This window comes from Arvicanthis niloticus, chromosome 8, assembly GCF_011762505.2.
Source record: "Arvicanthis niloticus isolate mArvNil1 chromosome 8, mArvNil1.pat.X, whole genome shotgun sequence".
Taxonomy (NCBI): Eukaryota; Metazoa; Chordata; class Mammalia; order Rodentia; family Muridae; genus Arvicanthis; species Arvicanthis niloticus.
In genome coordinates this window covers 85,763,292-85,789,518 of record NC_047665.1, presented here as the reverse complement: position 1 = coordinate 85,789,518, position 26,227 = coordinate 85,763,292, and the positions used below count along the sequence as shown (strand labels likewise).

At 40.5% G+C, this 26,227-nt stretch overlaps 1 protein-coding gene across 2 annotated transcripts in view; it reads right to left on the bottom strand.

Annotated features, from left to right (window-relative positions):
* Anln (anillin, actin binding protein) overlaps positions 1-26,227 on the bottom strand; it is a 56,487-nt gene that overhangs the window by 4,364 nt on the left and 25,896 nt on the right. Inside the window, exons 9-23 of one of the 2 annotated variants that reach the window (XM_076939726.1) lie at positions 25,291-25,401; positions 24,103-24,338; positions 22,243-22,388; positions 21,760-21,904; positions 19,914-20,049; positions 19,436-19,618; positions 17,536-17,662; positions 15,081-15,129; positions 14,934-14,990; positions 13,101-13,139; positions 12,735-12,756; positions 11,825-11,937; positions 10,146-10,199; positions 4,506-4,592; positions 3,350-3,457 (exon numbers count right to left, since the gene is read on the bottom strand). In XM_076939726.1, the coding sequence (XP_076795841.1) occupies positions 3,350-3,457; positions 4,506-4,592; positions 10,146-10,199; positions 11,825-11,937; positions 12,735-12,756; positions 13,101-13,139; positions 14,934-14,990; positions 15,081-15,129; positions 17,536-17,662; positions 19,436-19,618; positions 19,914-20,049; positions 21,760-21,904; positions 22,243-22,388; positions 24,103-24,338; positions 25,291-25,401 (1,613 nt within the window). The remainder of the gene's footprint in view (positions 1-3,349; positions 3,458-4,505; positions 4,593-10,145; positions 10,200-11,824; positions 11,938-12,734; positions 12,757-13,100; positions 13,140-14,933; positions 14,991-15,080; positions 15,130-17,535; positions 17,663-19,435; positions 19,619-19,913; positions 20,050-21,759; positions 21,905-22,242; positions 22,389-24,102; positions 24,339-25,290; positions 25,402-26,227) is intronic. The other variant, XM_034509845.2, reaches the window with a different exon arrangement.

Genomic DNA, 26,227 nt, shown 5'->3' with positions numbered 1-26,227 from the left:
ATGAAAGCAGCTTTGTGCTCTGTGAAAGATGAACAAGGATGAAGTCAGAAGATTATTATGACAGCTGAAATGAATCAGGCACAAGACCCAGCGATACACTCCTTGGCATATGCTCAAAGGACTGGAGGTCCTATCCAGACACTTGCTGAGCCATGTTTATCACTGCTCAATTCACAATAGTTAGGAAATGGAGACAATCTAAATGTCCTTCAACTGATCAAGGGACAATGACAACGTGCTACATTACATACACAGTATGGAATACTATTCCACTGTAAAAACAAAATGAGACTCTCACACAGATGGAACAAGAAAATAGACTAAGTGAAGTACTCCGGACCCGGAAAGACAGACACTGTATGCCCCCTCTCTCATTTGCAGCTCCTAGTTCCAAGTACAGATGTGAGTACATGACCTGGAGTAAATACAGAAAACAAAAAGTAATCTTTCTGACTGTAAGGTAAGAATGGTCTTTGGTTTTTTTTTTTGTTTGTTTGTTTGTTTTTGATGTTAAGACAAAGCAGTACAAGCAATCTAACAGGCTGATAGAGCCAATTCCCTTAACAATAGAAAGTGAAGTCAAACCCAAGACTAGTGAAATGTAATTTTAATTAAATGATAATGAATTCAGAAAATCAGTGCCTGGTGTAGTGATACATGCTTGTGCTCCCAGACCTTGAAAAGAAGGTTGGATCAGGAGGATCTCAATTATAGGACTCTCTGGGTTACATGGCAAGACCCTAGTCCAAAAGAGATAGAGAAAAATGGATCAATGTAAGACAAAGAGATAAACGGCTGTCTTAGTTACTTTTCTATTGCTGTGACAAAGAACACAACCAAGACAACTTATAAAAGAAGATGTTGGGGTGGCTCCTGGCTCCTGAGGTTAGATCGTCATAGAGTCTATGGTTGTCATGGCAGCAGGCAATTGGGAATGGCGCTGGAGCAGTAGCTGACAGCTTACATCTGATCCTCAAGTTGGAGGCAGAAAGAGCTAACTGGGAATGGCATGGGATTTGAAACCTCGAAGTGACACACCTTCAAAAGGACCACACTTCCTGTCTTAGTTAGGGTCTCTGTTGCTGTGATGGAACACCATGGCCAAAACAACTAGGGAGGGAAAGGGTTGATTTGCTTACACTTCCAGTTCCTCATCAAAGGAAGTCAGGACAGGCACGCAAACAGAACAGGAATCTGGAGGCAGGAGCTGAAGTAGAGGCCAGGGAGGGGTGCTGGTTTGCTTATCATGGCTTGCTTAGACTGCTTTCTTATAGAACCCAGGACCACCAGGGATGGGCCCTCCCACAATAAGTTGGGCCCTCCTGCATCAATCACTAATTAAGAAAATGCCCCACAGCTGAATTTTATGGAGGCATTTTCTCTCTCTCTCTCTCTCTCTCTCTCTCTCTCTCTCTCTCTCTCTCGTTTTTGTTTTTTGTTTTTTCAAGACAGGGTTTCTCTGTGTAGCCCTGGCTGTCCTCGAACTCAGAAATCCGACTGCCTCTGCCTCCCAAGTGCTGGGATTGAAGGCGTGCGACACTACCGCCCAAATTCTCAATTGAGGTTCCCTCTTTTCAGATGAGTTTAGCTTGTGTCAAGCTGAAAAAGACAACTAGCCGGCACACTTCCTAATCCTTGCAAACAGTTTCACCAGCCCAGTCCTGTATTCAATCTATGATCCTCAGTCACATCGTCACAAAGGCCACACACAGAAGACACGGTGCTGCTCTAGTAGTGAAGACAGAGACAAACACAAAGATGTGTGTCTCATACTGACAAAAGCTGCTGAGACAAAAGTACTCATGAGAATGGAGAACTTTTTGGAGACCATGAAGTTCCATCTACAGACTCAATTGTGAATAGAGCTACCGAGAGAGGAAAAGTATGTCTAATGTATCTGATTCAAAGTCTGCTTCACCTACTAACTCAAATCCTGGCTCCTCTCTGCACACCTCTGACCACAACCGCAAACTGATGTGCAACACGACAGCATCACACAAGTTCTTAAGGAGCACACTCCTCCATGCAGTCCACTCACACCCTTCTCTGAAGCCTTGGGCTAGTTCTTCACCTTCATGACCTTGCTCCATGAACTATTAGAGTTCATGTTCCTCACACCTCTGTCTTCAGCCTTACTGGCCTTGTCAAAAGCCACACTGCCGCATCACTGTGACATGTCTGCACAATGGAATCCTATACTTCAGAGGAAAAGGAACAAACTAGGGCGCAGGTCAACTTAGACCAACTGCACATTCCACACTGACCAGATGGTGTGTGTGTGTGTGTGTGTGTGTGTGTGTGTGTATGGTATCATTCATGTAATAGAACAACACAACTAAAATGCTAAGAACCACAAAGGCGCAGTGCACTCCCACCACAGGCAGCAGCTCTGGTAAAGAGACAGTCATATGGGGAGTTTCAACTGAAAGCTCACACACATCATTTTTTTTTATGCTTTCTTGAATCTCTTAAATGTTTTAGAATATATTTTTAAAAACATAATAATTTTAGAGCCTGGAGAGATGGCCCAGTGGTTAGGAGCTCTCACTGTTCTTTCGGAAGACCCAGGTTCAAGTGCCACATTAGCACTCCAGTCGCAGGGGGATCTGATGCCCTCTATTGGCCTCCATGGGCACCAGGCACACATGTAGGGCAGATATACATGTAGGCAGTACACTTATACGCATAAATAAAAAGAAATCTTTTTTTAAAAATTCATAATTTTAATGACTATAATGTAATGCTACTTCGTAACTATTAGAAACATTATAGGGAAGTCTTTTGCTTTAGAAAGATATCAGAGTATTTTATCAAAAAAAGTTAATTTTAAGCTGGGCATGGTGGCACATGCCTTTAATCCCAGCACCTGGGAGGCAGAGGCAGGCGGATTTCTGAGTTCGAGGCCAGCCTGGTCTACAGAGTGAGTTCCAGGACAGCCAGAGTTACACAGAGAAACACTGTCTCGAAAAACCAAAAACCACCCCTCCCCCCCAAAAAAAAGTTAATTTAAAATAGTATTTGTTTTTGTTTGAAAAAGACAAATTCATAGTTTGGGGATTTAGGCAAGCAGCACCATCCTTGGCCAGCAGGTGTAGCAGACACAGGCTGTGGGCTCAGTCTCCAGCACTAGGTGGGCGGGAGTAGGAGGGTAAGGGAAATGACTCATGGATGAATACATAATTACTACTATATATTGTTAGCTATAGGAGGGCACACAGCCAGAACATGAACAGTTATTCTTAATTCATACAAAAGGGAATCTAAGGAGTGGGGACAGGGAACATGCATTCATGAAGCACCACAGAAGCCCAGCAGGACTTTCCCCACTGATTTAAGCAGTGTCAATTACCTTTCTCCTCTCATCATCTGGGTAAGTCCAGTAAGAGATACAGTTGCCAGAGAGAACACACCATCTTCGATGCCAGGCACCAAAGCCACTAACATCTTCAAATATGGTCTAGAAGTTAATCGAAACACTGATATTAGAAACCATCCCTCCCTTCTTCCATCCATCCATCCTTCATCCTTCTTTCTATCTGTCCGTCCGTCCATCCATCATCTATCTATCTATCTCTCTATCTATCTATCTATCTATCTATCTATCTATCTATCAGCTATTTGAGACAGGGTGATTCTGTGTAACATCCCTGGCTATTCCTGGAACTTACTAGGTAAATAAGGCTGGCCTGGCCTTGAACTCACAGAGATCCTCAAGCCTCTGCCTTCCTAACACTGGGATTAAAGGTGTGCACCACCCAGCCAACATTAGAAACTTTCTAAAAAAAAGATTTATTTATTTATTTATTTATTTATTTATTTAATGTATGTGAGCATACTGTAGCTGTCTTCAGACACACTATAAGAATGCATCGGATTCCATTACAGATGGCTGTGAGCCACCATGTGGTTGCTGGCAACATTAGAAACTTAAGAAAAAGTTTCCATATGCTATGATATTTTTATGTGAAAATATATTTGCATGACTTTATCATGTCTTTCAGTTTAGTAATAAAAGTTTGATTGTCCCTATCAAAAATGCATTGAAGAATATCTAGATCAAGTTGGGCACAGTGCCACATGCCTTTAAGTGGGAGGCAGAGGCAGGGGATCAAGGTCAGCCAGAGCTACATAGAGAGTTCTAGGATGGCTAAAGCTAAGTAAGAGAGTCTCAAAAACAAACAAACAAACAAACAAACAAGCAAACAAACTGGAGTAGTGACAAAGTTGAGAGAGCCAATGTCTATGCTCTGTAAAATGATGCCAGCATCATTAGGCAGCTGCTATTTTTCACAATAAAATGTTGAAAGAAACCCACCACTTCTATTTCAAGTGTAAGAGAAAGACGGAGGTTTAATCCTCTGCAGGACCAATCTGAGCATGTTCCTGCTCCTTTCTCACTACCCCTGTGAAAGGATTGTTTGACCTCCCAAGTGACAAGACCCACATGTTGAAGAACCCTTTAGGAAAACAAGAAAGGGTCGCAAAGAACAGGAGGTGGCACTCACAAGAAAACCTTTCTCCTCAACAGCTGAATTCACTTGACAGCTCATTTTTAAACAGATGTGACCTTCCAGTGGAGATAAAAAAGGTACCTGTGAAGAAAAGCAGAAAATTAGTTGTAAAATTATTTCGAAGAGTGTTCTTGATAAATAATGGAACAGAGAATACTATACCTTGAAAAAAAAAATCACGTTACAGCTGAAGTATAAAAGATCCACCAGTTCGTTAGCACCAGCTAATTCTAAAGTATACTTATAAAGATACTTCTCAGTCGATTCACAGTAGGCGTCTCCAGAGAATGACCACTCACATGCTACAATGCAGCAATACACAGCAGTACAGAACACAGAAAGATTGCAAAGGCAATCCTTCATCTAATGAAACTGCAAGTCATCAAAACAATCAAAAAGACCACCTGGATGAACTGTCCTTCCCGTTTCAGGAACTAACTCAGAGCTTACAAAACAGCAGGACAGAAGCATCGGGTCAGACTCAGGAAATGGAGCAGAGCTGAGAGCCAGGAAAGAACTCAACAGCAAAAGAGCCAAAAGACAAAACTGAATGCAAATCAAACTCACAAGGCAGGTAGTTGTGCTGGCTCAAACGCTAACATAAAGCCACTTCAAGCCACTGCACAGCAACTAGGACAGTTATGTCTTAAAAAGAGAAGAGGGAAGTGGAACCTCATGTCATCATCGGTAGGAATATCCAGTGTTCTGGGTTCTGTGAAAATTGTTTGTGGCTCTTTATAAGGATAAGCCAAACTGTCCATATGAGTCAGTCATGTTCCTGGAGATAAGTCCAAAAAAGCACACACAGGCACTCGGACAATCACACGTACACATATCCACAGAAGCAAGCCAAGAAGTCAGAAGCAACTCAAATGTCGCTGAAGAGGTTTACCCACTTTTGGAGACATGGTTGACTTGGAGACAGAGTCAATGGCTTTATAATACCATGAATGGCTAAGAATCACCAGACTATTCATGTCAAAACTTCTGTTTCTGTTGAATGAGTTTTATCTCAGTGAGTCATTGTTTATTTATGTGTGTACCAGTGTGAAGGGTTGTTTTGTTTTTCCTTTTTTTTTCTTTTTCATTTTTTGGAGACAAGGCCTCAGTACATAGCCCCCAGGCTGACTTTAAACTCAGAGATCTATCTGCAGCTTTCTCAAGTACTGGAATTAAAAATGTGAACTACACCCAGCCGATCATTTTACAGTTTTTGTTGTTGTTGTTGTTGTTGTTGTTTTGTCTTTTGAGACAGGGTTTCTCTGTGTAGCCCTGGCTGTCCTGGAACTTACTCTGTAGACCAGGCTGGCCTCAAACTCAGAAATCTGCCTGCCTCTGCCTCCCAAGTGCCATCATTAGAAGCAATGAACTCCTAATATATAACATGAATAAATTTCAAAATGCATCATGCTGAACAAAGCTGGTTAGACTTAGAAGCCCACGTATGTGGTTCCATTTACAGAAAGTTGAATAACAAGCAAAACTCATGTAGGAGGACAGGAGTGAGAAGAGCTGTGTGTCGTTGGGACTGAGTATAAGTGAGTGACAGAAATGCTGTTGGCCGTGCTTGGTGTTTACTAAACAAGAACAGATATCAAAACCCATTCAACTGTGCCTTAAGGGCTTTACACGTACTTATATTTAAAAACTGTTCTTTTCTTTACCACTTGACACGTGTGTGTGTGTGTGTGTGTGTGTGTGTGTGTGTGTGTGTGTGTGTGTGACTTGATGGAGTTTGTTCCAGTCAAACTCAGGCTTGTGTAGCCAGTGCTTAATGCTAAGCCCTCTTGTCTACTTGAATACAGTGTTTCTACATGGCATGACCACAGTCAGTTGCAAACATTCTTATGGCCTCCAGGTGTCCTCCCGTGTCAATCTCCAGGGAAATGGGGGGACTTTCTACTGCTGTACATTAGCTTTTGAGTACATTATTTTCATAAGGAAAACAAGTTTGTTTTAAAGAGAAGAAATTTAAACACATAAGAAATACTCTTTTTTTTTTTTGGTTTTTCCAGACAGGGTTTCTTTGTGTAGCCCTGGCTGTCCTAGAACTCACTATGTAGACCAGGCTGGCCTTGAAGTCAGAAATCCGCCTGCCTCTGCCTCCCAAGTGCTGGGATTAAAGGTGTGTACCACCACTGCCCGGCATAAATATTCTTAACAAGTTACAGTGACTCAGTTTATGGTACTTGATACTTACAACTGTGCTGTGCAGTAAGTAAAAGACTATACTTTGAATTTTTCTCTTTCCCAGGCTAACGGGATGAGTCTCTTGGTGCTGGGCAGCACTGCCCACCACAGTTCCATATAGGCCACAGATAGGCAGCTGTTACTTTTCAGCATCTCATGCCCTTAGCAAGTTTTTACTATTAAAAGATTAAACAAAGTCCAGGAGCTAACCATTACTTTCCTATACAATAGGATTTATGTTAGATGAATCTGTCCAAACACAGGCTAATGTAAGTGTTCTGACTGTGTTTATGGGAGGGATAGGCCATGTTCAATAGCTTTCAGTATCTTACGTGAATTTCCAATTTATAATGAGATGATCAGAATATGAACTCATTTCAAGTTAAAAAGTATCTATATACAACACACACAAACACACCACTAAAACAGGGACCCAGAAGCAATGGACTCAGAATTTCCCCAGGACTCTCTGGCTGGTGGAGGTAAAGGCTGACGGTTGGCTGACACTAAGCGGCGCTGCCTCCTCACAGGGGATTTCAGAAAATTTATCTACAAATGGACATACACATATTTCCTGGTTTTAGTTACATCTCTTTTCTATAAACTCTGCCACATGCACACAAAAAGACTATCTTCCTCAGATAGGCCAAGCTTTAAACAAACCCATTTTTCCCTTGGTAAATTCCTGTTCCTAATAGTTCTTGGAATAGACGGAAGGTAAAGCTTATGAACCTACATGCCACTAACAACACTTCCCTTAAACACGTCATTCATTTTTATCCCGAGAGACCACGGGACCTGACAATAACTACCCTGGAGGTCACATGCTCATTTACAAACAGCCTGAAACACACCTGACACAAAACTCAGTTCTTGTGCCACTTTACTAGAGGGAGGGGTGGTGTCCTAGTCCTGTAATTCCAGCACTCAGGAGGCCAAGGCACAGGATCATAACAAACCTGTGGTCACCTTGGACTACACAAAGAGACCTCAAAAAAGAGAATCAAGTCTGTAACAATAGAGATCAGAGATAAATTCAGCAGAAAGTTTAATATATACTGCAAAATTGACAAGATCAGTGAGGGTACCCACTGTGCATGAGCCCCTCAGTTTGAATCCTAAGACCCCATATGTAAGCCGCCGACCTGAGGCGGACTAAAGGGAGCCGCAGCCGCAGACCTGACGGCTAAAGGAGCTGCAGGTCTGTTGGCTTAGTAAAGCGGCCGACGACTCAAAAGCGGCTGACAGCGCTGCTGCTTTGACTGACATTCGCGCGTCAGCCACTCTGATGCGCAATCCAAGATGGCAGCTGCTTAGGCTCAGGTAGTGACTACCAGTGGAATTTGACTCCAGCTCCTCCCGAATGGGGAATGCAAATGAGGTGCCACTAGGGTACCACGAACCTGGCCAATCACCCCCTCCCGGGCAGGGTATGCTGAGGTGTATGCATATGAGGCACTGCAAATTGACCAATCGAGCACCTCCATGCGCTTTGCCCTGCCCAGGGCTGAGGGTATATAAACAGCCCGTTCTGGGGATTCGAGGTCTCTCCCAGAAATCTAAAAGAGCACTTCCAATAAAGGCTGTTGAGAAGGATCCGGTTTGTTGCATCTTCCTTGATGATCTAGCGGGGGCGCGACACCCATACACAACACATCTCTAGCTCAGAAAAAAAAAAAAAAAAAAAAAAAAAACTAAAATGAAACTGCATTGTTCCTACTAATTAAGTTTAGGGGTTAATATTTTCTTCGAAATTAAAGCATGGTGACTATCTAGCATGGAACTATTTATATATGATTTAAAAAATTAAAAAATAGCCAGGCAGTGGTGGCACCTGCCTTTAATTCCAACACTGGGGAGGCAGAGGCAGGTAGATCTCTATGAGTTGGAGGCCAGCCTGGTCTACAGAGTCAGTCCAGGGCAGTCAGGGCTACACACAGAGTCCCTGTTATGAAAAACAAAAACAAGAAACAGTGCATGTCACATCTTCCTTACTAACATGACACACAGGATAAAAGGTTATGCTTGTCTGTTGTGCATGAGTCTTTCTAAGGCATCTACACTTCACTGACTACTATTAAGAGATATGAACTGCAACCCATATGCAGGATGAATGAACAATGTAACTCATCACACCCTGGCACAGTTTAGCATAAAAAGGCAGAGATAATTACAACCAACAAGGCACAAACTAGATTTCTTTACAGATAGGAATGCGCAAGCCACGTCTACAGAGAATCCCCAGCCAGCCAGAGCTACACAATAAGAACCTGTCTAAGGAAAACAAGTGCCTGCTCCCTCTAGCTCTAGCTCCCAAATCCTGTAAGTCCACAGTTGTTTTACTTCATTACTGTTTGCCCTAAAAATATCTTAAGGGACATTTCCGTTTCCTAAAGCACACCTCTCTACCCACACCCCAGCAGTTCTTTCAAGCCAGCTGAGCTTCTCCCACCAGAGTAGAAAGCTGAGTATTCTGGATGTCATATTGACATAAAATGTTTAAAGTCTGCAACTGACTGAGGCTCATTATTTAGGTTCCAGGACTCAGCTTTTACTTTAGGTATCAGCTCACACAACAGAGAAACCTCCTGCCTGTGCTTCTAGGGCATCCAACTCCCTCCTTCTGGCCTCTGCAGGAACCAGGTACACACGGTGCATATGCATACATGCAGTCAAAACACTCATAAGAACCATCTTAAAACATCATGCCAATAGCTCTTTTAGTATATCAGAAGTCAAATATGGAACAATTTTAGCCTTAAACTAGTTATTAATTTCCTATTCTAATTAGTACTGATAAAAAATAACTACGAAAGTGAATATAGACGTTAAGACATTATGAAGTGTGGTCTGGGAATGCAGCTCAGCTGGTAGTCCTTGTCTGCCACGCATGAAACCCTGAACCTGATCTCCAGCAGCCAGGACTCAGCCACGAAGGTCAATGGCTGTCATCAGAGCACTTGGAAGGTAAAGAGGATCCCAAGTTGAAGGTCACCTTTGCTTACACAGTAAGTTTGAAGCCAGCCAAGAATAAATGAAACCATCTTAAAAAAAAAAGAAGAAAAATCATAAAATGGAAGAAAATATACAAAGAAAATTCCAAAGCAATGAAAAATTATCAAGAAATTAAAAAAAAACTTTTGAAGAATTGTGAAAGTAGAGAAAAAGATGCCCATACCTAAGAACCCAAAGAATAACCTTTTTGTCTCTACATATATATTGTTAATTATTCAAGCACAAGAGTGTTTAGTGAAACAAACACACATGGACTAGAAATCAAGGTTTGGTTAGTTGTTTTTTTAAATAGATTTTTAAAAATTAATTTATTCATTAGAACATATACTTAATCAGAAGCATTAATATAATGATGATTATTAAGAAATAACATAGGCACAAAATGTTTTCTTAAGCATGTTAATTTTAAGTAAAGAAAAATAAAGCAACCTTTTCCTGGAACAAATAGCCCAGAAGCTCCTGCTCTCTTACATCAAAATTTATCTAAAATAAAAAAAAAGAAAAAAAAAAAAGAAAAAGATCCAGAATCACTCAATGTGTTAAGACTACTTGAAATATTAAATAAGTTACAATTTTAGATTTTAGCATGCTAAAATACATATTTTGTGTTAATAGTAGTTAGAAATTATACACAGTCAGCACTTTTGTCTATCAATCAAAGCAAAAAAAATTTTTTTTCATAGTTTAAAGTCAGGCTGGCTTGTATTGATCTAATATTTCCTACGAGAAAAATAAGATCCTAGAGAGATGAAGTGACTGCTCAAAATTCAGAAGTAAATTGCTGGCTTACAGGCTGAGCATGTACAAGCACTGTGTTCACAGTGTGGCTGAGGAAGAGACAAGGTAAGAAACAACAGAAACCAAGCCTCAGCTTCACCTCTGTGTTCTGACTGCAGAATTCTCTAAGACTGACAGGAAATGCCAAAGACTGCAAGCTCTATCCACATGTGGAAGGCCTTTTACAAGTCAGTAGGAATGCCAGCAGTGACTTTTAGAGACAAAGAAGAAAAACAGGAAGAGGGATGGAATAGGGGGTAAAGGTCAAGGCAAGTACTAAGATACAGTCAAGCTGGGCTCGATAACTACTGTTATCACGTTAGTGCTCCCACAATCTACACGTGGACCAGCAGGTCAGCAGACCTAGGCCAGCTCCAGCTACACATTGATAACACCACCGAGGGTAGTCTGCGCTATATAAGACCTCAACTCAAAAAGAAAAGAAAAAACAGGAAAAAACAACCCATAATTAGTTAGAAGGAATAAATTCTAGTATTTACACCACAGTGAGAGGATTATAGTTCACAACAAACTATTACACATTTTAGGAAAAACTCAGACAGGTTCTTTTAGTTGTAAAATGTTAAGAACTAAAGAGACACAAAGTCTAATGATCCTGACTGAATCAGTTCACACTGTGTACATGTGTTATAATACATATGCAAATTACGATATGCTAATACAAATTTACAAATTTTTAAATTAAGATGTAAAAAACTGTATTAAAAAAACAACACAATGCTGTGTATGAGGAGTCAACCTAAGGTTGTTGGCCTCCAGTTCTCTCATACCCTACCGTGGGCTCATTGGCTATTTAAACACGTATTTATTTCACACAGGGTAAAAAGCACTCCGTAGCAATAAAATAGAGATCTGAAGTTTGAAGCGTTAAATTTGGGAAGGAATATGGGAAAGAGATTTCTGAAAAGATGTGGTTAGTACACACCTACAATCCCAGTACTGAGAGGCTGAGGCAGGAGGACCAAGACAGCTTCAGGCTAATGTTAGTGACACAGTTAAGACTCTGGCCTATAAAATAGAAAAGCGCAAATCTATAATGTATTAAATTGTTCTAAAATATAAAGAGCATCTAACTGGAAGACAACACGGAAGTGGCACAGAAAGCAGTATAAACCGGAAGATCTAACTAGCTGTGGTATTAAAATACAAAACACTCCAAACATCATCACTCATGTGTACCCATATCTCTTAAAATGTACAATTTGAAGAATGTATATCTTACACAAAGGTTTTAAACAATTGAAAGTACTCTGGAATGTCTATAGGCTAATGTTTTTCAGTGTAACACAACATAAGTACAGCTGAGTTACCTTGTCCAAAGCAAACTTAGTGTCTCCAACAGAAGATAGCGACAGTGTGTGAGATCCAACGAGGGTAAAGTTGCTGGTGCGCACAGCACTGAGACCTCCTGGACTAGCCATAACTGTAGAGAAACAGGGAGTGACATTTAGTTCAGATTGGCTTTCCTAAGTGTGGTAGTTCAAACGGGAATAGCCTCACAGGTTTGTATATTTGAATGATCAGTCCTCAGTTGATAAACCATTGAGGAAGAATTAGGAGGTGTGTGTGGCCTGCTGGTGGAGACATGGCCTCATTGGAGATGTGTCACTAGGAGTGGGGTTTGAGGTCTCAAAAGCCCATGCCAAGCCAGTCTCAATCTCTCCCTCTCCACCCTCTCCCTCACCCCTGGATGCTGCCTGTCTGGTTCCCACCATGAAAGTCATGGACTCACCCTCGAAAACTGTAAGCAAGCCTCTAAGTAAATGCTTCCTTTTCTAAGAGTTGCTTTGGTCTTGGTGTCTCTTCACAGCAATAGAACAGTGGCTAAGACACTAAGTAATACCTCTCATCCTCCACATGAATGAAATCAAACTGCCACAGAGAATCTGCCTCATTGTCTTTTATTTCTTCTCATTGTTTCTCATTTGCTTCTGTCTTCTGTCATCCCTTCAACCGGGCAGGCCTAGAACTCACCATAGCCTAGAATAGCCTTCAAAGGACAGCAATCCTCTTGCTTCAGCCTTTCAAGTATCTCAACCCCAACTATGAGGCACCATGCCCAATGTCTTCCAGTTTTACTGTGTGTGTGTGTGTGTAAACCAAGCAAAGCAAACCAAGAAGGTATGTGTATGTATGAGTGTACAGATAACTATATTTATAAAGATACGGAACTGCTAAATTTAATTATTCTAAAGCTTCAAATGGTTTAGGTCCACTCACCTGAAGAATGAAGGCTGCTTTTCTAACAAAGAAAGGATAAAGAAGATACATTAATTATTTCTTTTATTTAGATTTAAATGTTAAGTATGAAATTAACACTACAAGGACTACATTTGAGAAAATATTTCTCCCCATATAAGTATCAACAATTAAAATATTTTAACTTATTTTGAAAGTCTTACTATGTAGTCCAGAGTGGACTTCAACCTGTAATCCCCTTGCTTCTTCCTCTCAAGTACTGGGACCCATTAGTGGATGTTAAAGACTTCTATAATATTCAAGGTTTAAAGCTAGTCAGTCAATGTGTAGTTTCATTCAAAATGTAGATTTATCAAAGGATTCAATTTTTAGAAAAATTCTACTTACTGAAGTTATAGATGTGAGGAGTCTCTTTGGAGTAATAGCCTGGAAAACAAGAGAACTTGGCATATTTTCTACTAAATATTGCAATTTGAAGCTTAAAACTAAAGTTATCACATAGAAAATAACTGTTGAATATAAACAGACCATACTTAATTACTTTATCAAGGCTTTTCAAATACTGGTATCCTATTTTAAAGTAGAGCAAAGGAATTTTTAAAAAAGTTTTCTTCCTTTTCACCCAACAAAAAGACTAAAGAAAGATTTAAAAACTGAGGGCAGCTGGTCATGGTGGTATACTTCTTTAATCCCAGCCCTCGGAGGCAGAGGCAAGAGATTTCTGAATTCAAGGCTACATGGGTCTACAACGTGAGTTCCAGGTCAGGCAGAGATATACAGAGAAACTGTATTGAAAAACCAAGTTGAAAGAAATAAAGGAAGAAAGAAGGAAGGAAGAAAAGAAGGAAGGAAGGAAGGAAGGAAGGAAGGAAGGAAGGAAGGAAGGAAGGAAAAACAAAACAAGAAACTGATTGCTGGGAGCCATTTGTCACTTCTCTGAAGCAGAGAAAGGGGTGGGGGGAGGGGAGAGGGAGTCTGCTGCCTGTCAGGCCTAGGCAGAGTCAAGGTAGGTCAGGGTCTGTAGGCAGATCTCCCAGCTTGCAGAGGTATGGGACAATAAGAGGAGGTACACTTGAGGTTCAAGGCAAGAGGTTGAGGATGGTATTGACCTTGGTAGAAGGAACAGGAAGGCCCAGGATAAGAACAGAAGTCTTATGTGTCTGTTTCAGCAATTGTTAGCTTGTGGCTTTGTTTCCTACGGTACTGAAGCTAAAAGGGGCTAAGAAAAATAAACTGGAGTCTGGTGTGGTATTGACCTGTAGGCCTCTCATATCTGTCTCTTGCATCTTCTTTCTGCCTTTCCTATAATCATCCTCACTCCTCCCTCAGAGGCTATTCGACTTGGTGCCAGCAGGGCTGGTACAACTGAGGACAGAAAAATTTCTAATGACTTAGGAAGTGAAGAAAAGATCAGAGATTAGACAGGCAGACACCAATACCCTCCAGCAGATCACTGAGCAGAGGAAAACTGAAGCAACTCTTTTTAAGCAATTCTCAGAAGATAAAATCTACTTTGCATGTACTAGAAGGATGCTGCTTACACTGACCATGGTCACTCATACACACTTACACTCGGCAGTCACACCCACCTACAGTAGGAAATACAAATGCTGAGCCTATAACTGATTTAAAACTAACCATTGTACTAGGGAGGGAGAGGCAGGCAGATCTCCGAGTTCGAGGCCAACCTGGTCTACAGATTCCCAGTTCCAGGACAGCCAGGGCTACACAGAGAAACCCTCTCTCAAACAAACACACACAAAAACAACACCCCCCCCAACCCCCTAAGATGACTATGGTGGTTTAAACAGAAATGGCCCCCATAGGCTCAAAGATCTGAATGCGTAGTCACCGTGAGTGGCAGTAGTAGGGGGTGTGTCTTGTTGTAGGAAAATGTGTGTGGGTGTGTGGGTGGGGGTGGGGGCTTTGAGATTTCAAATACTCAGGCCAAGGCCCAGTGCTTCTTGCTCTTTCTGTTGCCTACTGATCCTGATGTAGAACTCTCAGCTCTGTCTCCAACACTGTGTCTTCCTGCATGTTGCCATACTTTCTGCCACGATAATAATGGATAATAATGGACTACATTTCTGAAACTGCAAGCTGGTCCCAATAAAATGCTTTCCTTTATAAAAGTTGCTGGTCACAGTTCATAGTAACAGCAACCCTAACTAAGATGATAAACAAACTGTAGTGTTTTTACTAGGTCTATGTGATTCTCACCTTGGACTTCGATGCTTTCTTCTTCTTATCGGGGCCTGAGGAATCTTTCTTTTGTACCTACACACAAATCCAAAACATAATACCTTAAAATATGATATCACTAAGGAAATACATTATTGTTCATTTCAGAAAGTTTTAACTGCTTACCAGGCTGTAAACTTCAACATTTATTTCAAAGTCATTGGAAACATCATGCCTGTGGGGGGAAAAAAGGATTAAATAAAATTGCAATAAAAACCTAAAGCTATGCCTTTAAAAATAATGTGCAAACAGTATTACAGGACTCAAAGTAAAAGACTCCATTGAATTTTAAAGAAATACAAGAAAAACTGTCAAGAATAATAAAATGATTTTTAAGAATGGTAAAAGCACATTTTTTTCTTAAAACACAACCCAGAAATATCTGTTGTAAAAATCAAGTCTTTGTAAAAATCTCTAGGGCTGGAGAGATGGCTCAGCAGTTAGAACTGATTGCTCTTTCAGATGTCCTGAGTTCTATTCCCAGCAACCACATGTCTGCAATGGTGTGCTTCTGGTGTGCTTGAAGACAGCGACAGTGTGCTCATGTACTAAGGCTGGTAAGGTAGGAGCACTTGGAACCAGGCCTGCATAACTGCTTCAGCTCTCTCCCACGAGCTACGGGGTGGAAGAGTGGTGATCCCCCCAGCTGTCCTCCTCTGATCCTCATGCCTGTGCTGCTGCCTGCAGCCAATTGGAGGTGTTTCTAAAATACATAATAGTAATATTTGTTTCCAACCCTGGGACAAGGGACTAAGGTACATATCTTACATGCCAAAGCAGACCTGGCCTCCAGGTTTGCCCAACATCCCTCAGTCCCTACCTGGCATACCCTGCCCCAAACACCAAGTTTTCCAGCCTAACACCTAGGAATCAGTCTCTCTCTCTCCCTCCTTTCCCTTCTCTTCTCCCTGCACTAACACCCTTTCTCCCTCTGCTACACCCACCTTTCTCCTTGGAGACTTCCCTGGCCTCAGTCCTTGGGACCAATGAACTTGCCCATCTGAGAGCAGCTTCCCAATAAACCTGCTTTTAATATAACCTAATCTGTCTTGAATTGGCTCATTTTACCAGTAAAGAAACTTTCTTCCCCTGTCCCCGGGTCTGCCTTGGTATGTAAAATATGCACCTCAGTCCCTTCAGCCAGGGTCTGAAATCAAATAAGTAATAATAAAGGCAGAAATATTTTTCAAATTAGATTTTGACTATAGTTTTAACAATATGTATTTGGTACCAATTATCTTTTTGTTGATACTAAAATATTGTTACAGCTGGGAGAGGTGGTGCACACCTTTGACCCCAGCACTTGGGAGGCAAAGGCAGGCAGATCTCTTGAGTTCTAGGCCAGCATGGTCTACAAAGGTACTTCTAGGACAGCCAGGGCTACACAGAGAAACACTCTCAAAAAACCAAAAAGAATTATTTAAGCACTATATATACTGGGTATCTATAGTCACAAAAAATATAAATAAAAAAATAATTCAGAAACAAACAACAAACAACTGAAAATTGGATTATCTGATCATATTTAAAAAATAAGCAGGAGCACAGGAGATGGCTCAGCAGCTAAGTGGGGCCTGCCACACAAGCTTACCAACCTAAGTTCAACACCGAGTATGCACATAAAGGCAGAAGGAGAGAACAGAGTCTACAGATATCCTCTAACTTCTACACATGAGCTTTTGACCACAAACCCACACACTATCTCATGCATGTCTACCATGCACACAATGATAATAACCATACGTAATTTTTTTAAGATTTACTAATTTTTACTTTTATGTGTGTGGGTGCCTTGCCTATATGTATGTCTGTGTACCACATGCATGCAGTGGTTGCAGAAGCCAGAAGAGAGCACTGGATCCTCTGGAATGAGGATACTGGGAACTGAACCTGGTCCTCTGCAAAAACAGCCTGTGCTATTAACCATTGTGCCACTTCTCCAGTGCCTCATAAATTAATTTAATAATAATAATAATAATAAGTTATTATTATTATTTGGGAGCGGTGCTCACAAGGGCTCGATTCTTCTGAGGAGACATTGGCAGATGTTTACAGGCGGGGAGACATTTGTTTTAGTGGGGTGATCACTGATAGGCAGTCCACGCTCCTATAAGCAATCCTAGAGGAAACTCGCTGGCTAGCACATGAGGCCCTGGGTGTGATTTCCAACACTACCAAAAAGAAAGAAAGGGCTGAAAGTAGGAGACAGCTGAGGAGAAAGAAGGGAATCAGCAGGAGTGAGATGGGACAAGAAGGGGCAGTGGGGACTACATAGATCCAAAAGAACGCTGCATACAGAGATGAGAATGTCATGAGATTATGTATGCTAACAAGATGCTGCATTAGCTATGATAAGTTAGCAAACAAATGTAAATATATTTTAAATACATATAAATATATATCTCTATATATTTAATATAGCTTGCTGGTAGAACGCATGTTTAGCATAAAAAAGCCCCCAGTTCCATCTCATGCACTACAACAGAGAAAACAAGATTATAAATGCCACTCAGATGCTGAGACTGTCATAGCTCTATTAAAAGAAAAATGTGTCTGCACCACGGCTGCTCAGTGTACTTACAGAGTAAACGTAGTGGGAAACGTCAGCGCATCACCACTGAGAGAGTTTGTGGTACTTGCTAACGGTGTGGCAACCATCTGTTGAGCCCCAGCTTTTAGCATAATTAAGTAGTAGTAATTTGATGCATCTGTAAGAACAAATCACAGAGGAACATCACACTTAGCAGCAGCACTCTGGAAGACCAGAGGCATACTGCGATCAACTCACATAAAATTTTAATTTCTCAAAACAAAAAGCTAAGAAAGATGCAATCACAACGGTTAATAGCACAGGCTGTTTCTGCAGAGGACCAGGTTCAGTTCCCAGTATCCTCATTCCAGAGGATCCAGTGCTCTCTTCTGGCTTCTGCAGCCACTGCATGTATGTGGTACACAGACATACATATAGGCAAGGCACCCACACACATAAAAGTAAAAATTAGTAAATCTTAAAAAAAAAAAAAAAAACACATACAGCCCTGGATAAGCATCAAGGTCTGCTAACAACCCAAAGCAAAGGGCACCTCCATTCTCACGCCCCTCGCTCTGCTACAACCCACTCAGCAGTAGTTAGCATATATCTCCAAAGGATAAATTATATGATTTATTGTTTCAAACTTGAGATTTAAGACTCACTGAAGATATATCTAGGGATAATATTTAATAAAAACATGAACTATTTCTTCACTATTTATTACTACATAAATATATCTAGAAGACTAAATCACCAAGTTTTTTGAATTATACTAAAATCAGGCAACAGCAAAAATTATAAGCTAAATTAAATTAGCTCATTCCTACAATAATACCCAAACTTTCTCTTCATTTGTTTGATAACAGAAACTTATTCTCTAACTGAGGCTGGTCTTAAATTTGATTTGAGAAATATACTTTTGCAATCTTCCCAAACTCTGGGATTATAGACATGAGTCACCACATCCACTGAATATTTAAAAAAATGTTTTCTTAAACTCCTAGAAACTGAATTGAGTGACTCATGCATGTATAGCAACACTGTATCACCAACTATAGCCCTACCCCTTTTTAATTTTGTTTTGAGACACAGGGTGTCACTAAGTTGTCGGTCTGGCCTTGAGCTGACAACCTTCTAATCAGCTGCCCAAGTAACTGGGATTACATGTTGTTGCACCAGTTCCCACTGAAGGCTCAAACATTTACAGGGCTCTTCTTATTTTCCCTAAAACTCAAAAGGTTCTCACTTTTTTGAGACTTCTTCACCTGTAGAGATAAAGTTCTGATCAAATAAAAATGCAAAAAAAAAAAAAAATCTTAATTTTCATCCAAGGTTTCACACACTTTTAATTTTGTTGAGTTTTCTAGAAATTATCCTGTTTTCAGAGCTTGCTGCCACACTCCACTGTTTTCAGAGCCTGTTGCCATACATACTCCTCTGTGCCCACTTGACTCCTATATGGTTTTTAGCAGACTAGACAATTGAAAGCATTGCTGTGGTCATCTAATTCAGCAAAGGAAAGACAACTTCAATAGAAGCATTCACTGAGCAACCATCACTCATACAACCAATAATTCAAAACTTCTAGAAGGAACGTCTATAATTTGTTGAATTTTTACTAAAGTAAAATAACTTCTTTCAAGTGATCTGGCACATTTTCATAACAAAACTAATTAATGAAAGTCAAACGGCATTTCCTGTTAAGATAACTCAGCTTCGGAGAATATTATCTGTCATAATTACGTTTAGGCTTATTTTGAGACAGTAATGTCATACTCGCATGCGTTGGTAACCATATCTGTAAAATTTCCCCAATGATCTTCTACTTTAATATGAGGAAGGAAGACATAAGATGGAAGCTTTGTATTGTAAAGCATGCTTTCCTTATGTCTTTCTCAAGCAAATCTGTCTCGGTAAACTCAATTTACCATGAGATCCAGACTCATACCTGGTTTCTGTGCAGTGCTGCAGACAAAATCTGCCTTCAGAGGCAAGCAGATTTCTGACAAAGTGACTGACCCTTTAGATGGGGCAAATTCACTCTGGGATATGACACCGGCCTTGTTTCTCCTCTGAGGTCCTTCACTCTTCAGCTTATTCAGTTCATCAATCAGAAGTGCTCTTTTCTCAGCTGTGAATATAAAATATGCAGCCAAGTATTGCAAATATTAAAGCTATAACTGTTTCTGAGAAAGAGCCAAATCAGGAAAATTCACTGACAAGGGAATTGAACAATAGAACAGACAAAACCAATTGCCGTCTCTGATGGAGCTATTGGATAGAGTCTCATTTCCTAGTCTGTTTCCAAACGGCTTATGATGCTCCAGGCTTTCATCAGCTTTCTTATATGGTATCACCTTCCCACCTTAGCATGTTCCACGTTCACGTTAAATGAAGGCACAGACAGGAACGGGCATCACACATACTTGCAATCAGAAGGAGTCTTTCTGCTTCAGCTTCTTCCAGAGATCCTTTCCCATGTTCTTCATCAACGCAGCAGTTGAGAGCCTGACTGGCCTGATAGATCACTGTCTGCTGCAAATTTATGTCATTATTGAGCTCCTAGTGAAATCACAAAAAGAAGAAAATTTATGTCTTTAATCGCCATTACTACATTATTTAATCTGACTGCATAATTTCCAACATTTTTAGAAAAGTCAGAATCTGTTTTCCTGTGTGAGTTTTTGGATCACAGATTCTTAAACTGTGGGTCACAGAACTTTGAGCATCACAAAAGCTATATAACACCAGTAAAAGGTTCTGAACACAATCAAACATTGATTCAAGCCGGGTGGTGGTAGTATGTGCCTTTAATCTCAGCACTAGGGAGGTAGAGACAGGTGGATCTCTGTGGGTTCAAGGCCAGCCTGGTCTACAGAGCAAGTTCCAGGACAACCAGGGTTATACAGAGAAATCCTGTCTAGAAAAAATTAAAATAAAAAATTTACTGAAAATCAAATTATGTGATGAATCCAAGATGTTTCTAGTGTGCACTGCAACCTTCACTGTGGCAATCTTTTGGAATCCCAGTGTTTATAGCAGCAAATATAACCCACAGTGTGATGACTGAATTATGATGGCATGGAGGTGTTTGTGCTCAAACATTTACTAGAGGAACCTGGACTGTTAAGCACATGGAGTTGTCCCTCAAGGGAAAGAGTGAAAAACCTTCTTATTGGACCAGAAGGCTGGGGCAAGCACTCTTTCTAACCTGGTGACCTTTGCACTATCTGTTCGACTACAGATTTTTCAGCATCAGGCCCTCCCTAGACCCTTATGGTAAAATTTGTTTTGCTCAGTCAATCCCTAGAACCTATCTTTATGGATGTTACAACATAGCTATGATGAAGTCATGTCATTTGTCCTTGGGCGGATTTATGTATACTTTGTTATGCATGTGGGACTGAGTTAAATTATCCCCAGAATAACTTTCAACAAACTGTGCTGTGCTTAAATACGCTTAAAATAAACTCCTGACACTTGAACAAACACCAGGCCACTGAGTTGGGTTAAGCCAAACTTATCTTTTTACCTCCCTCAGCTGGGATGAAGGTCACACCTTATGTTATGAAATGAAATTTTATTATATATGCAGAACTTTGTACTCCTATAAAGCATAAAGACCTTTAATCTCAGTGCTTGGGAGGCAGAAATAGGCAGGTCTTTATGAAGTTGAGGCCTGCCTGGTCTATGTAACAAGCTCTAGAACAGCTAAGATTACATCATGAGACCCCCGTCTCAAAATAACCAAACACATAAAAAACATAATGACCTAATATTTTCCTATTACTGTCCATTAGTAATTAATAATAACTTAAAATATAGTGCATATATGGATTTAAAAATTGCTATTGTACTGACTTAAGCATTCAGTGAGGGGCTGGAGATAGGTAAGTTAGCAAAGTGTCTGCAGCACAAGTCTTGGTATCTGAGTTCAGATCCCCAGTTCCCATACAGAAAGCACCACCAAACAGAAAAAGATGGTTTTTTAGCAAAACCCCTTGAAGACCACAGTTAAGTCTCACACATTCTATCATCCAACTAATAGTTATACTCATGTTGGAAGGGGAGGAGGTGCTGGGGATTGAAAGCAGGGCTTCACATGTGCTAGGGCATCACTACACTACATATTCTACTCCATGGTGAATCCAGGAGTAGCTTGGCTCCCATGTGTCAGTCCCCACTGCAGTCACTCAGGCTGATATTGGTAGAGCTGCAAGCTCACACTCGAGTTCCAAACAGTCCAAAATGCCTTCCCATGCCAGAGCATACCTGCATTTTTTGTTTGATATTAACTTGACCAGAAAAGACATTCTTTTCACCCAATTTTGAAGTGACATCTTCCTTTCGAACAATCACTTGCTTTATGGAAGGGCGTTCTGTTTCCTTGAATCTTTGAGACCTATATGCATCAATGCTTCAGGGAAAAAAATGTTACTGTTAGAAATCCAGGAACAATACTCTATGAAACATGTCAACAAAAACTGATTTCATACTTAAAACATATGCACAATGTTCCCCCACGTAGAAGTATCGTTTGGGAAAGTAAAACTGATAGAAATGACCCCAGGCTGCACATTGCACTCGGCGGCTGACTTCCTGCTTGGCATGCCTGAAGCCTTGGTTCAATCCCCAGGGCCACAGAAAGTTATCCCAACCTTACCCAGAGATGCTATAAACAACACCTAAGTTTAACACTCCTCCTGTCAACCTAAAACAACTCAGTGAGGGGAGGCCTTCCCCAAACAGCCATACCTATAAAGAAGGTCCCGGTCCTCAGAACTGAGGCTATCACCAGATTCGGCTCGAGGGACACGGGTTCTCTGGAATTTTCCTGGTTTAGGACTTGCAGCACTTAGGCTAGTGTCTCTCAATTCCGATTTAGGTGAAGAAATTACATTCTACAGAAAAGTAAGACAGTAAATGAGATATTAGGCCTGTTTTCAACTTTGCTTTGATATATTTTGTTTTCCTTTAGGAGACATGATCTTCACTATGTCATCTAGGCTAGCCTCCAGCTCTCAGTCTTCCTGTCACTACCTCCTGACACCTGGGGCTACAGACATGTCACCTCACTCAGGATTTACATACCACAAGTTATGGATGGACAACATGGATCCTAAATAATACTTCATTTAATTCTGAAACATAATTCATTATTTTCTGCTATTAGGAAATTCACATCTAACAAGTCAACTGATTTATAATAAAAACAAAAGAGATTAAGCTGCTACAAAGGAACTGGATAAAATGCACAAATTAGCAAAGCGATGAGAAGCAGCGAGTCTGCAGGCCTGCTCTGGCCCAAAGAAAAGGCCCAGTTCTTCACAAAGCCAGACTGAATCGAACTTCAAAAGCTAAACTAGGGGCTGGAGGGATGACTCAGTGGTTATGAGCAATGGCTGTTTTTCTAGAGGACCAGGGTTCAATTCCCAGCACCCATGTGGTGGCTCACGACCACCATGTCCAGTCACACTGCACACACATGAAAAATAAAATAAAACATGTAAAATAAAAATGAAGAAACAGATCTTTTTTCGGGTGAACTAACTGACCCACAGCCCCGCCTCATGCACCACATTCAGCTGACCTCTAGTCGAGCAGCCACTGCTGACACGAGCATCGCAGCTCGGTTTGCAGAAGCAATGCATCTACAACCCAGCAAGACACAGAAAATGCTTTCAAAATTTGTTAAATCCTAATGCACAGGTGCTTGTCAACAGGATTAAATAAATTTATTTCTCACTGTCAAAAATGTATTAATTATAATAGTTCCTATATTAACTAATAAAGATGTACTTGACCCTGTTATAAAGACTTAGAAAGTTCACGAATTGAAGCTGCAATTCTTGCTACACTGACCTAACAGCCAATACAAGGATACCCTGGGCCCTTCATGACATCCTGTCTCACACAAAACAAACAAACAAACCAAATCACACACGGAAAAGACAACCAAATGAAATATTTTAAAGAAAAGTATCTCTAATTGCCTATATGTGGGTTATGTTCTTCTAGCTGGGCTGCCTTGTCTGGCTTTAATGGGAAAGGAACTGCCAGGGTGGAGGGAATCCCAGGGGGGACACGCCTGCTCAGGAGAGAAGGGAGGGGAGGAGGGAAAAGGATTGCGGGAGGGGGTAACCAGGACAGGGGTAGTGAGTAGGATGTAAAATGAATAGCAGGAAAAAAAAAAAAGTTACCTCTAATTGAGGCCATCCCCAGAGCTAGTTCCTAAGTTTAGGATGATGCCATTAATATAAGTTAGGACTCAGTAAATGTCAGTTGAGTTTCTGGTCCTAAATATAATTGTGAATTAATAATTACATCAGCCCTAGAATGTAGGTATTGTTATTGACCTGGTTCATGAGCTGAGAGAGCCATGTCATAGAAAAATCAGTTATAAAATGCTATAACCAGGATTTGAGGGCACGCTTGTTATGTTAATGTTTACCTAGGTCATAGGAAATTACTAGTTTTATGTTGTAAACAAATTCTATCAGATTTAGAAAACCACTGGCTACACTGCCAAATTTGTAATGACCAAAAGTGGAGGAGATATGTAGTCTTATTGGGTTTCCTGTCCCGTGAGCCTGAGTAAGGACAGCCTTTTCTTACCTCTAGATTCACCACACCAACAGTCTGAGCTAGTGGAGCAAGTAAAGACATTGAGGAGATATTCAGTGCATCTTCCTGCTCCTCACTGTTCTCTGCTCCCACTTGGTCCATCTCCTCTTGGCTCTTTTCCACATCCAGTTCCCCTTCCTCCAGGACATCACTGAAGATGTCGTTAATGACTCTGGAGCTATTAATATCTTCATCGTCCACACTCATCTCAACTTCACGTACTACTTCTGAAAAAGAATTCAGTGGGGAGATACTAAGATCCAAGGTGGCAGAGGAGGCCGAGTTTTCATGCTTCCTAAAATACAGTTACCCTAAGAAAAGTCACTTAACAACAAAGTAGAGAGGACAACCTCTAATATATATAAAATCAAACTAAAGCTCAACTCTCCTCAGATTTAAAAAGTTCCAAGATATTTTCCAAGATACAAAGATTAGATCTTTAAAAGAAAAAAAAATGAACTTAATGCTTTGGGTTTTGGTGAAAGTTTTAAGCAGGAACACAAGATTCTAACTTTCAAAAAAATACTTTTTCAAGGACTAGATACATAGCTTGGTTTGTACTATACTAGGACTCAAATTTGATTCCTAGCACCCATAATGGGCAGCTCGCAATGACCTGTAAATCCAGATCAAGAGGATAGGACAGTCTCTTCAGGCTTCTGCAGGCACTTACAGTCATGTGAACACACCCACACACAGACAAACACACACTTTAAAAAGAAATCTCTCCCAGGGGTGGTGGAGCACATCTTTGATCCCAGGACTTAAAGGAGGCAGAGGAAGGCAGATCTCTGAGTTCAAGGCTAGCCTGGTCTATAGAGAGAGTTCCAGGACAGGCAAGGTTACAGAGAAACCCTGTGTTGAATAAATAAATAAGTAAATAAACAAATAAATAACCTCAAAAAGCACTTTCAAAATAAGTCTCTTCTATAGTAAGGAGAAATACACAACAGTCGGTACAGGAAAACATTTAACACCACTGGGTATTTTGGACAGAGTAAACTAACAGTAACTGTTAACAGTACCACAACTTAATGGAAGCTACAGTATTTCTTAGCTTGAAAACAAAGGTTATTTTGAAATCATAGAACATTTAAAACCACAACATTATTCTTATATTACTGCATTATTTCTTATAATGTATCTAGAGCCAAAAAGAAATAAAGACTATAAACTGACCAGTCTTCTGTTCAGCCTCTGGGTCTGACGCTACTTTTAAGGACTTTTCCTCTTCTAAAAACAATGTTATTTTCAAAGGGCTGGATTTTGTCATTTCGCTTTCAGTGGAGCCTTAAAAAAATGTTTGAGAAAAAACAAATTAATGTGTGCATGTGTATATGCCCGAGTGTGTACATATGCCAGAAATAACCTGAAATATAAAATTATGGAGTCACAAATCTTTATTACCAAGCTGTGTCTTCATTTTTGAATATTTAAATGAAGAAATAGAGAAGTACTACATCTGCTTTCTCCTAACTTCCTGTTTTCTCTCCACCAAAAAAGAAAAAGGACATCAATATTATGAGCGATTTTTTTTATTACGGCTGTTTCATAATTAGTTTTTTGTCTTTAGTAAAACTATCAACAAAATCAAAGTCTGAGACTAGAAGAGAACCTCCTCATGTGATAGACCAGGTGTGGAAAGCCCTCAGCTGACACACTGATGGGAGACTGAGAACGTTCCTCCAAGAATGTAAAGCATGCCTGCTCTCCCTACTGAAGCTAACACATGCTTTAAAGTCTCATCAAAGCAACTAAAAAACATTATAAAAGTCATCCTAATTAGAACAGAATCACAACTACTTCCACTCAGACAGCATCATCTGATGTTGATAATCCTAAAAATGCCACCAAAAAAAGAAAAGAATTAAAGAGAGAAAGAGAGAGAGCGAGCAAGCAAAACACGACCTGTAACAAGTAATAAATTAGTAAATTCATCCAAGTTAAAGCGGACAACATCAACAAAGTATGATGGCTCACCCCTGACATCCTACACTTCATGAGGCTGTAGCAGGATTACAGTGAATTCAAGGATACTCCGGGCTACACAGTAACTTCTAGGCAGCGCGGGCTATAGAGCATAACAGTCTGAAGATACCCAAACCACACACATACA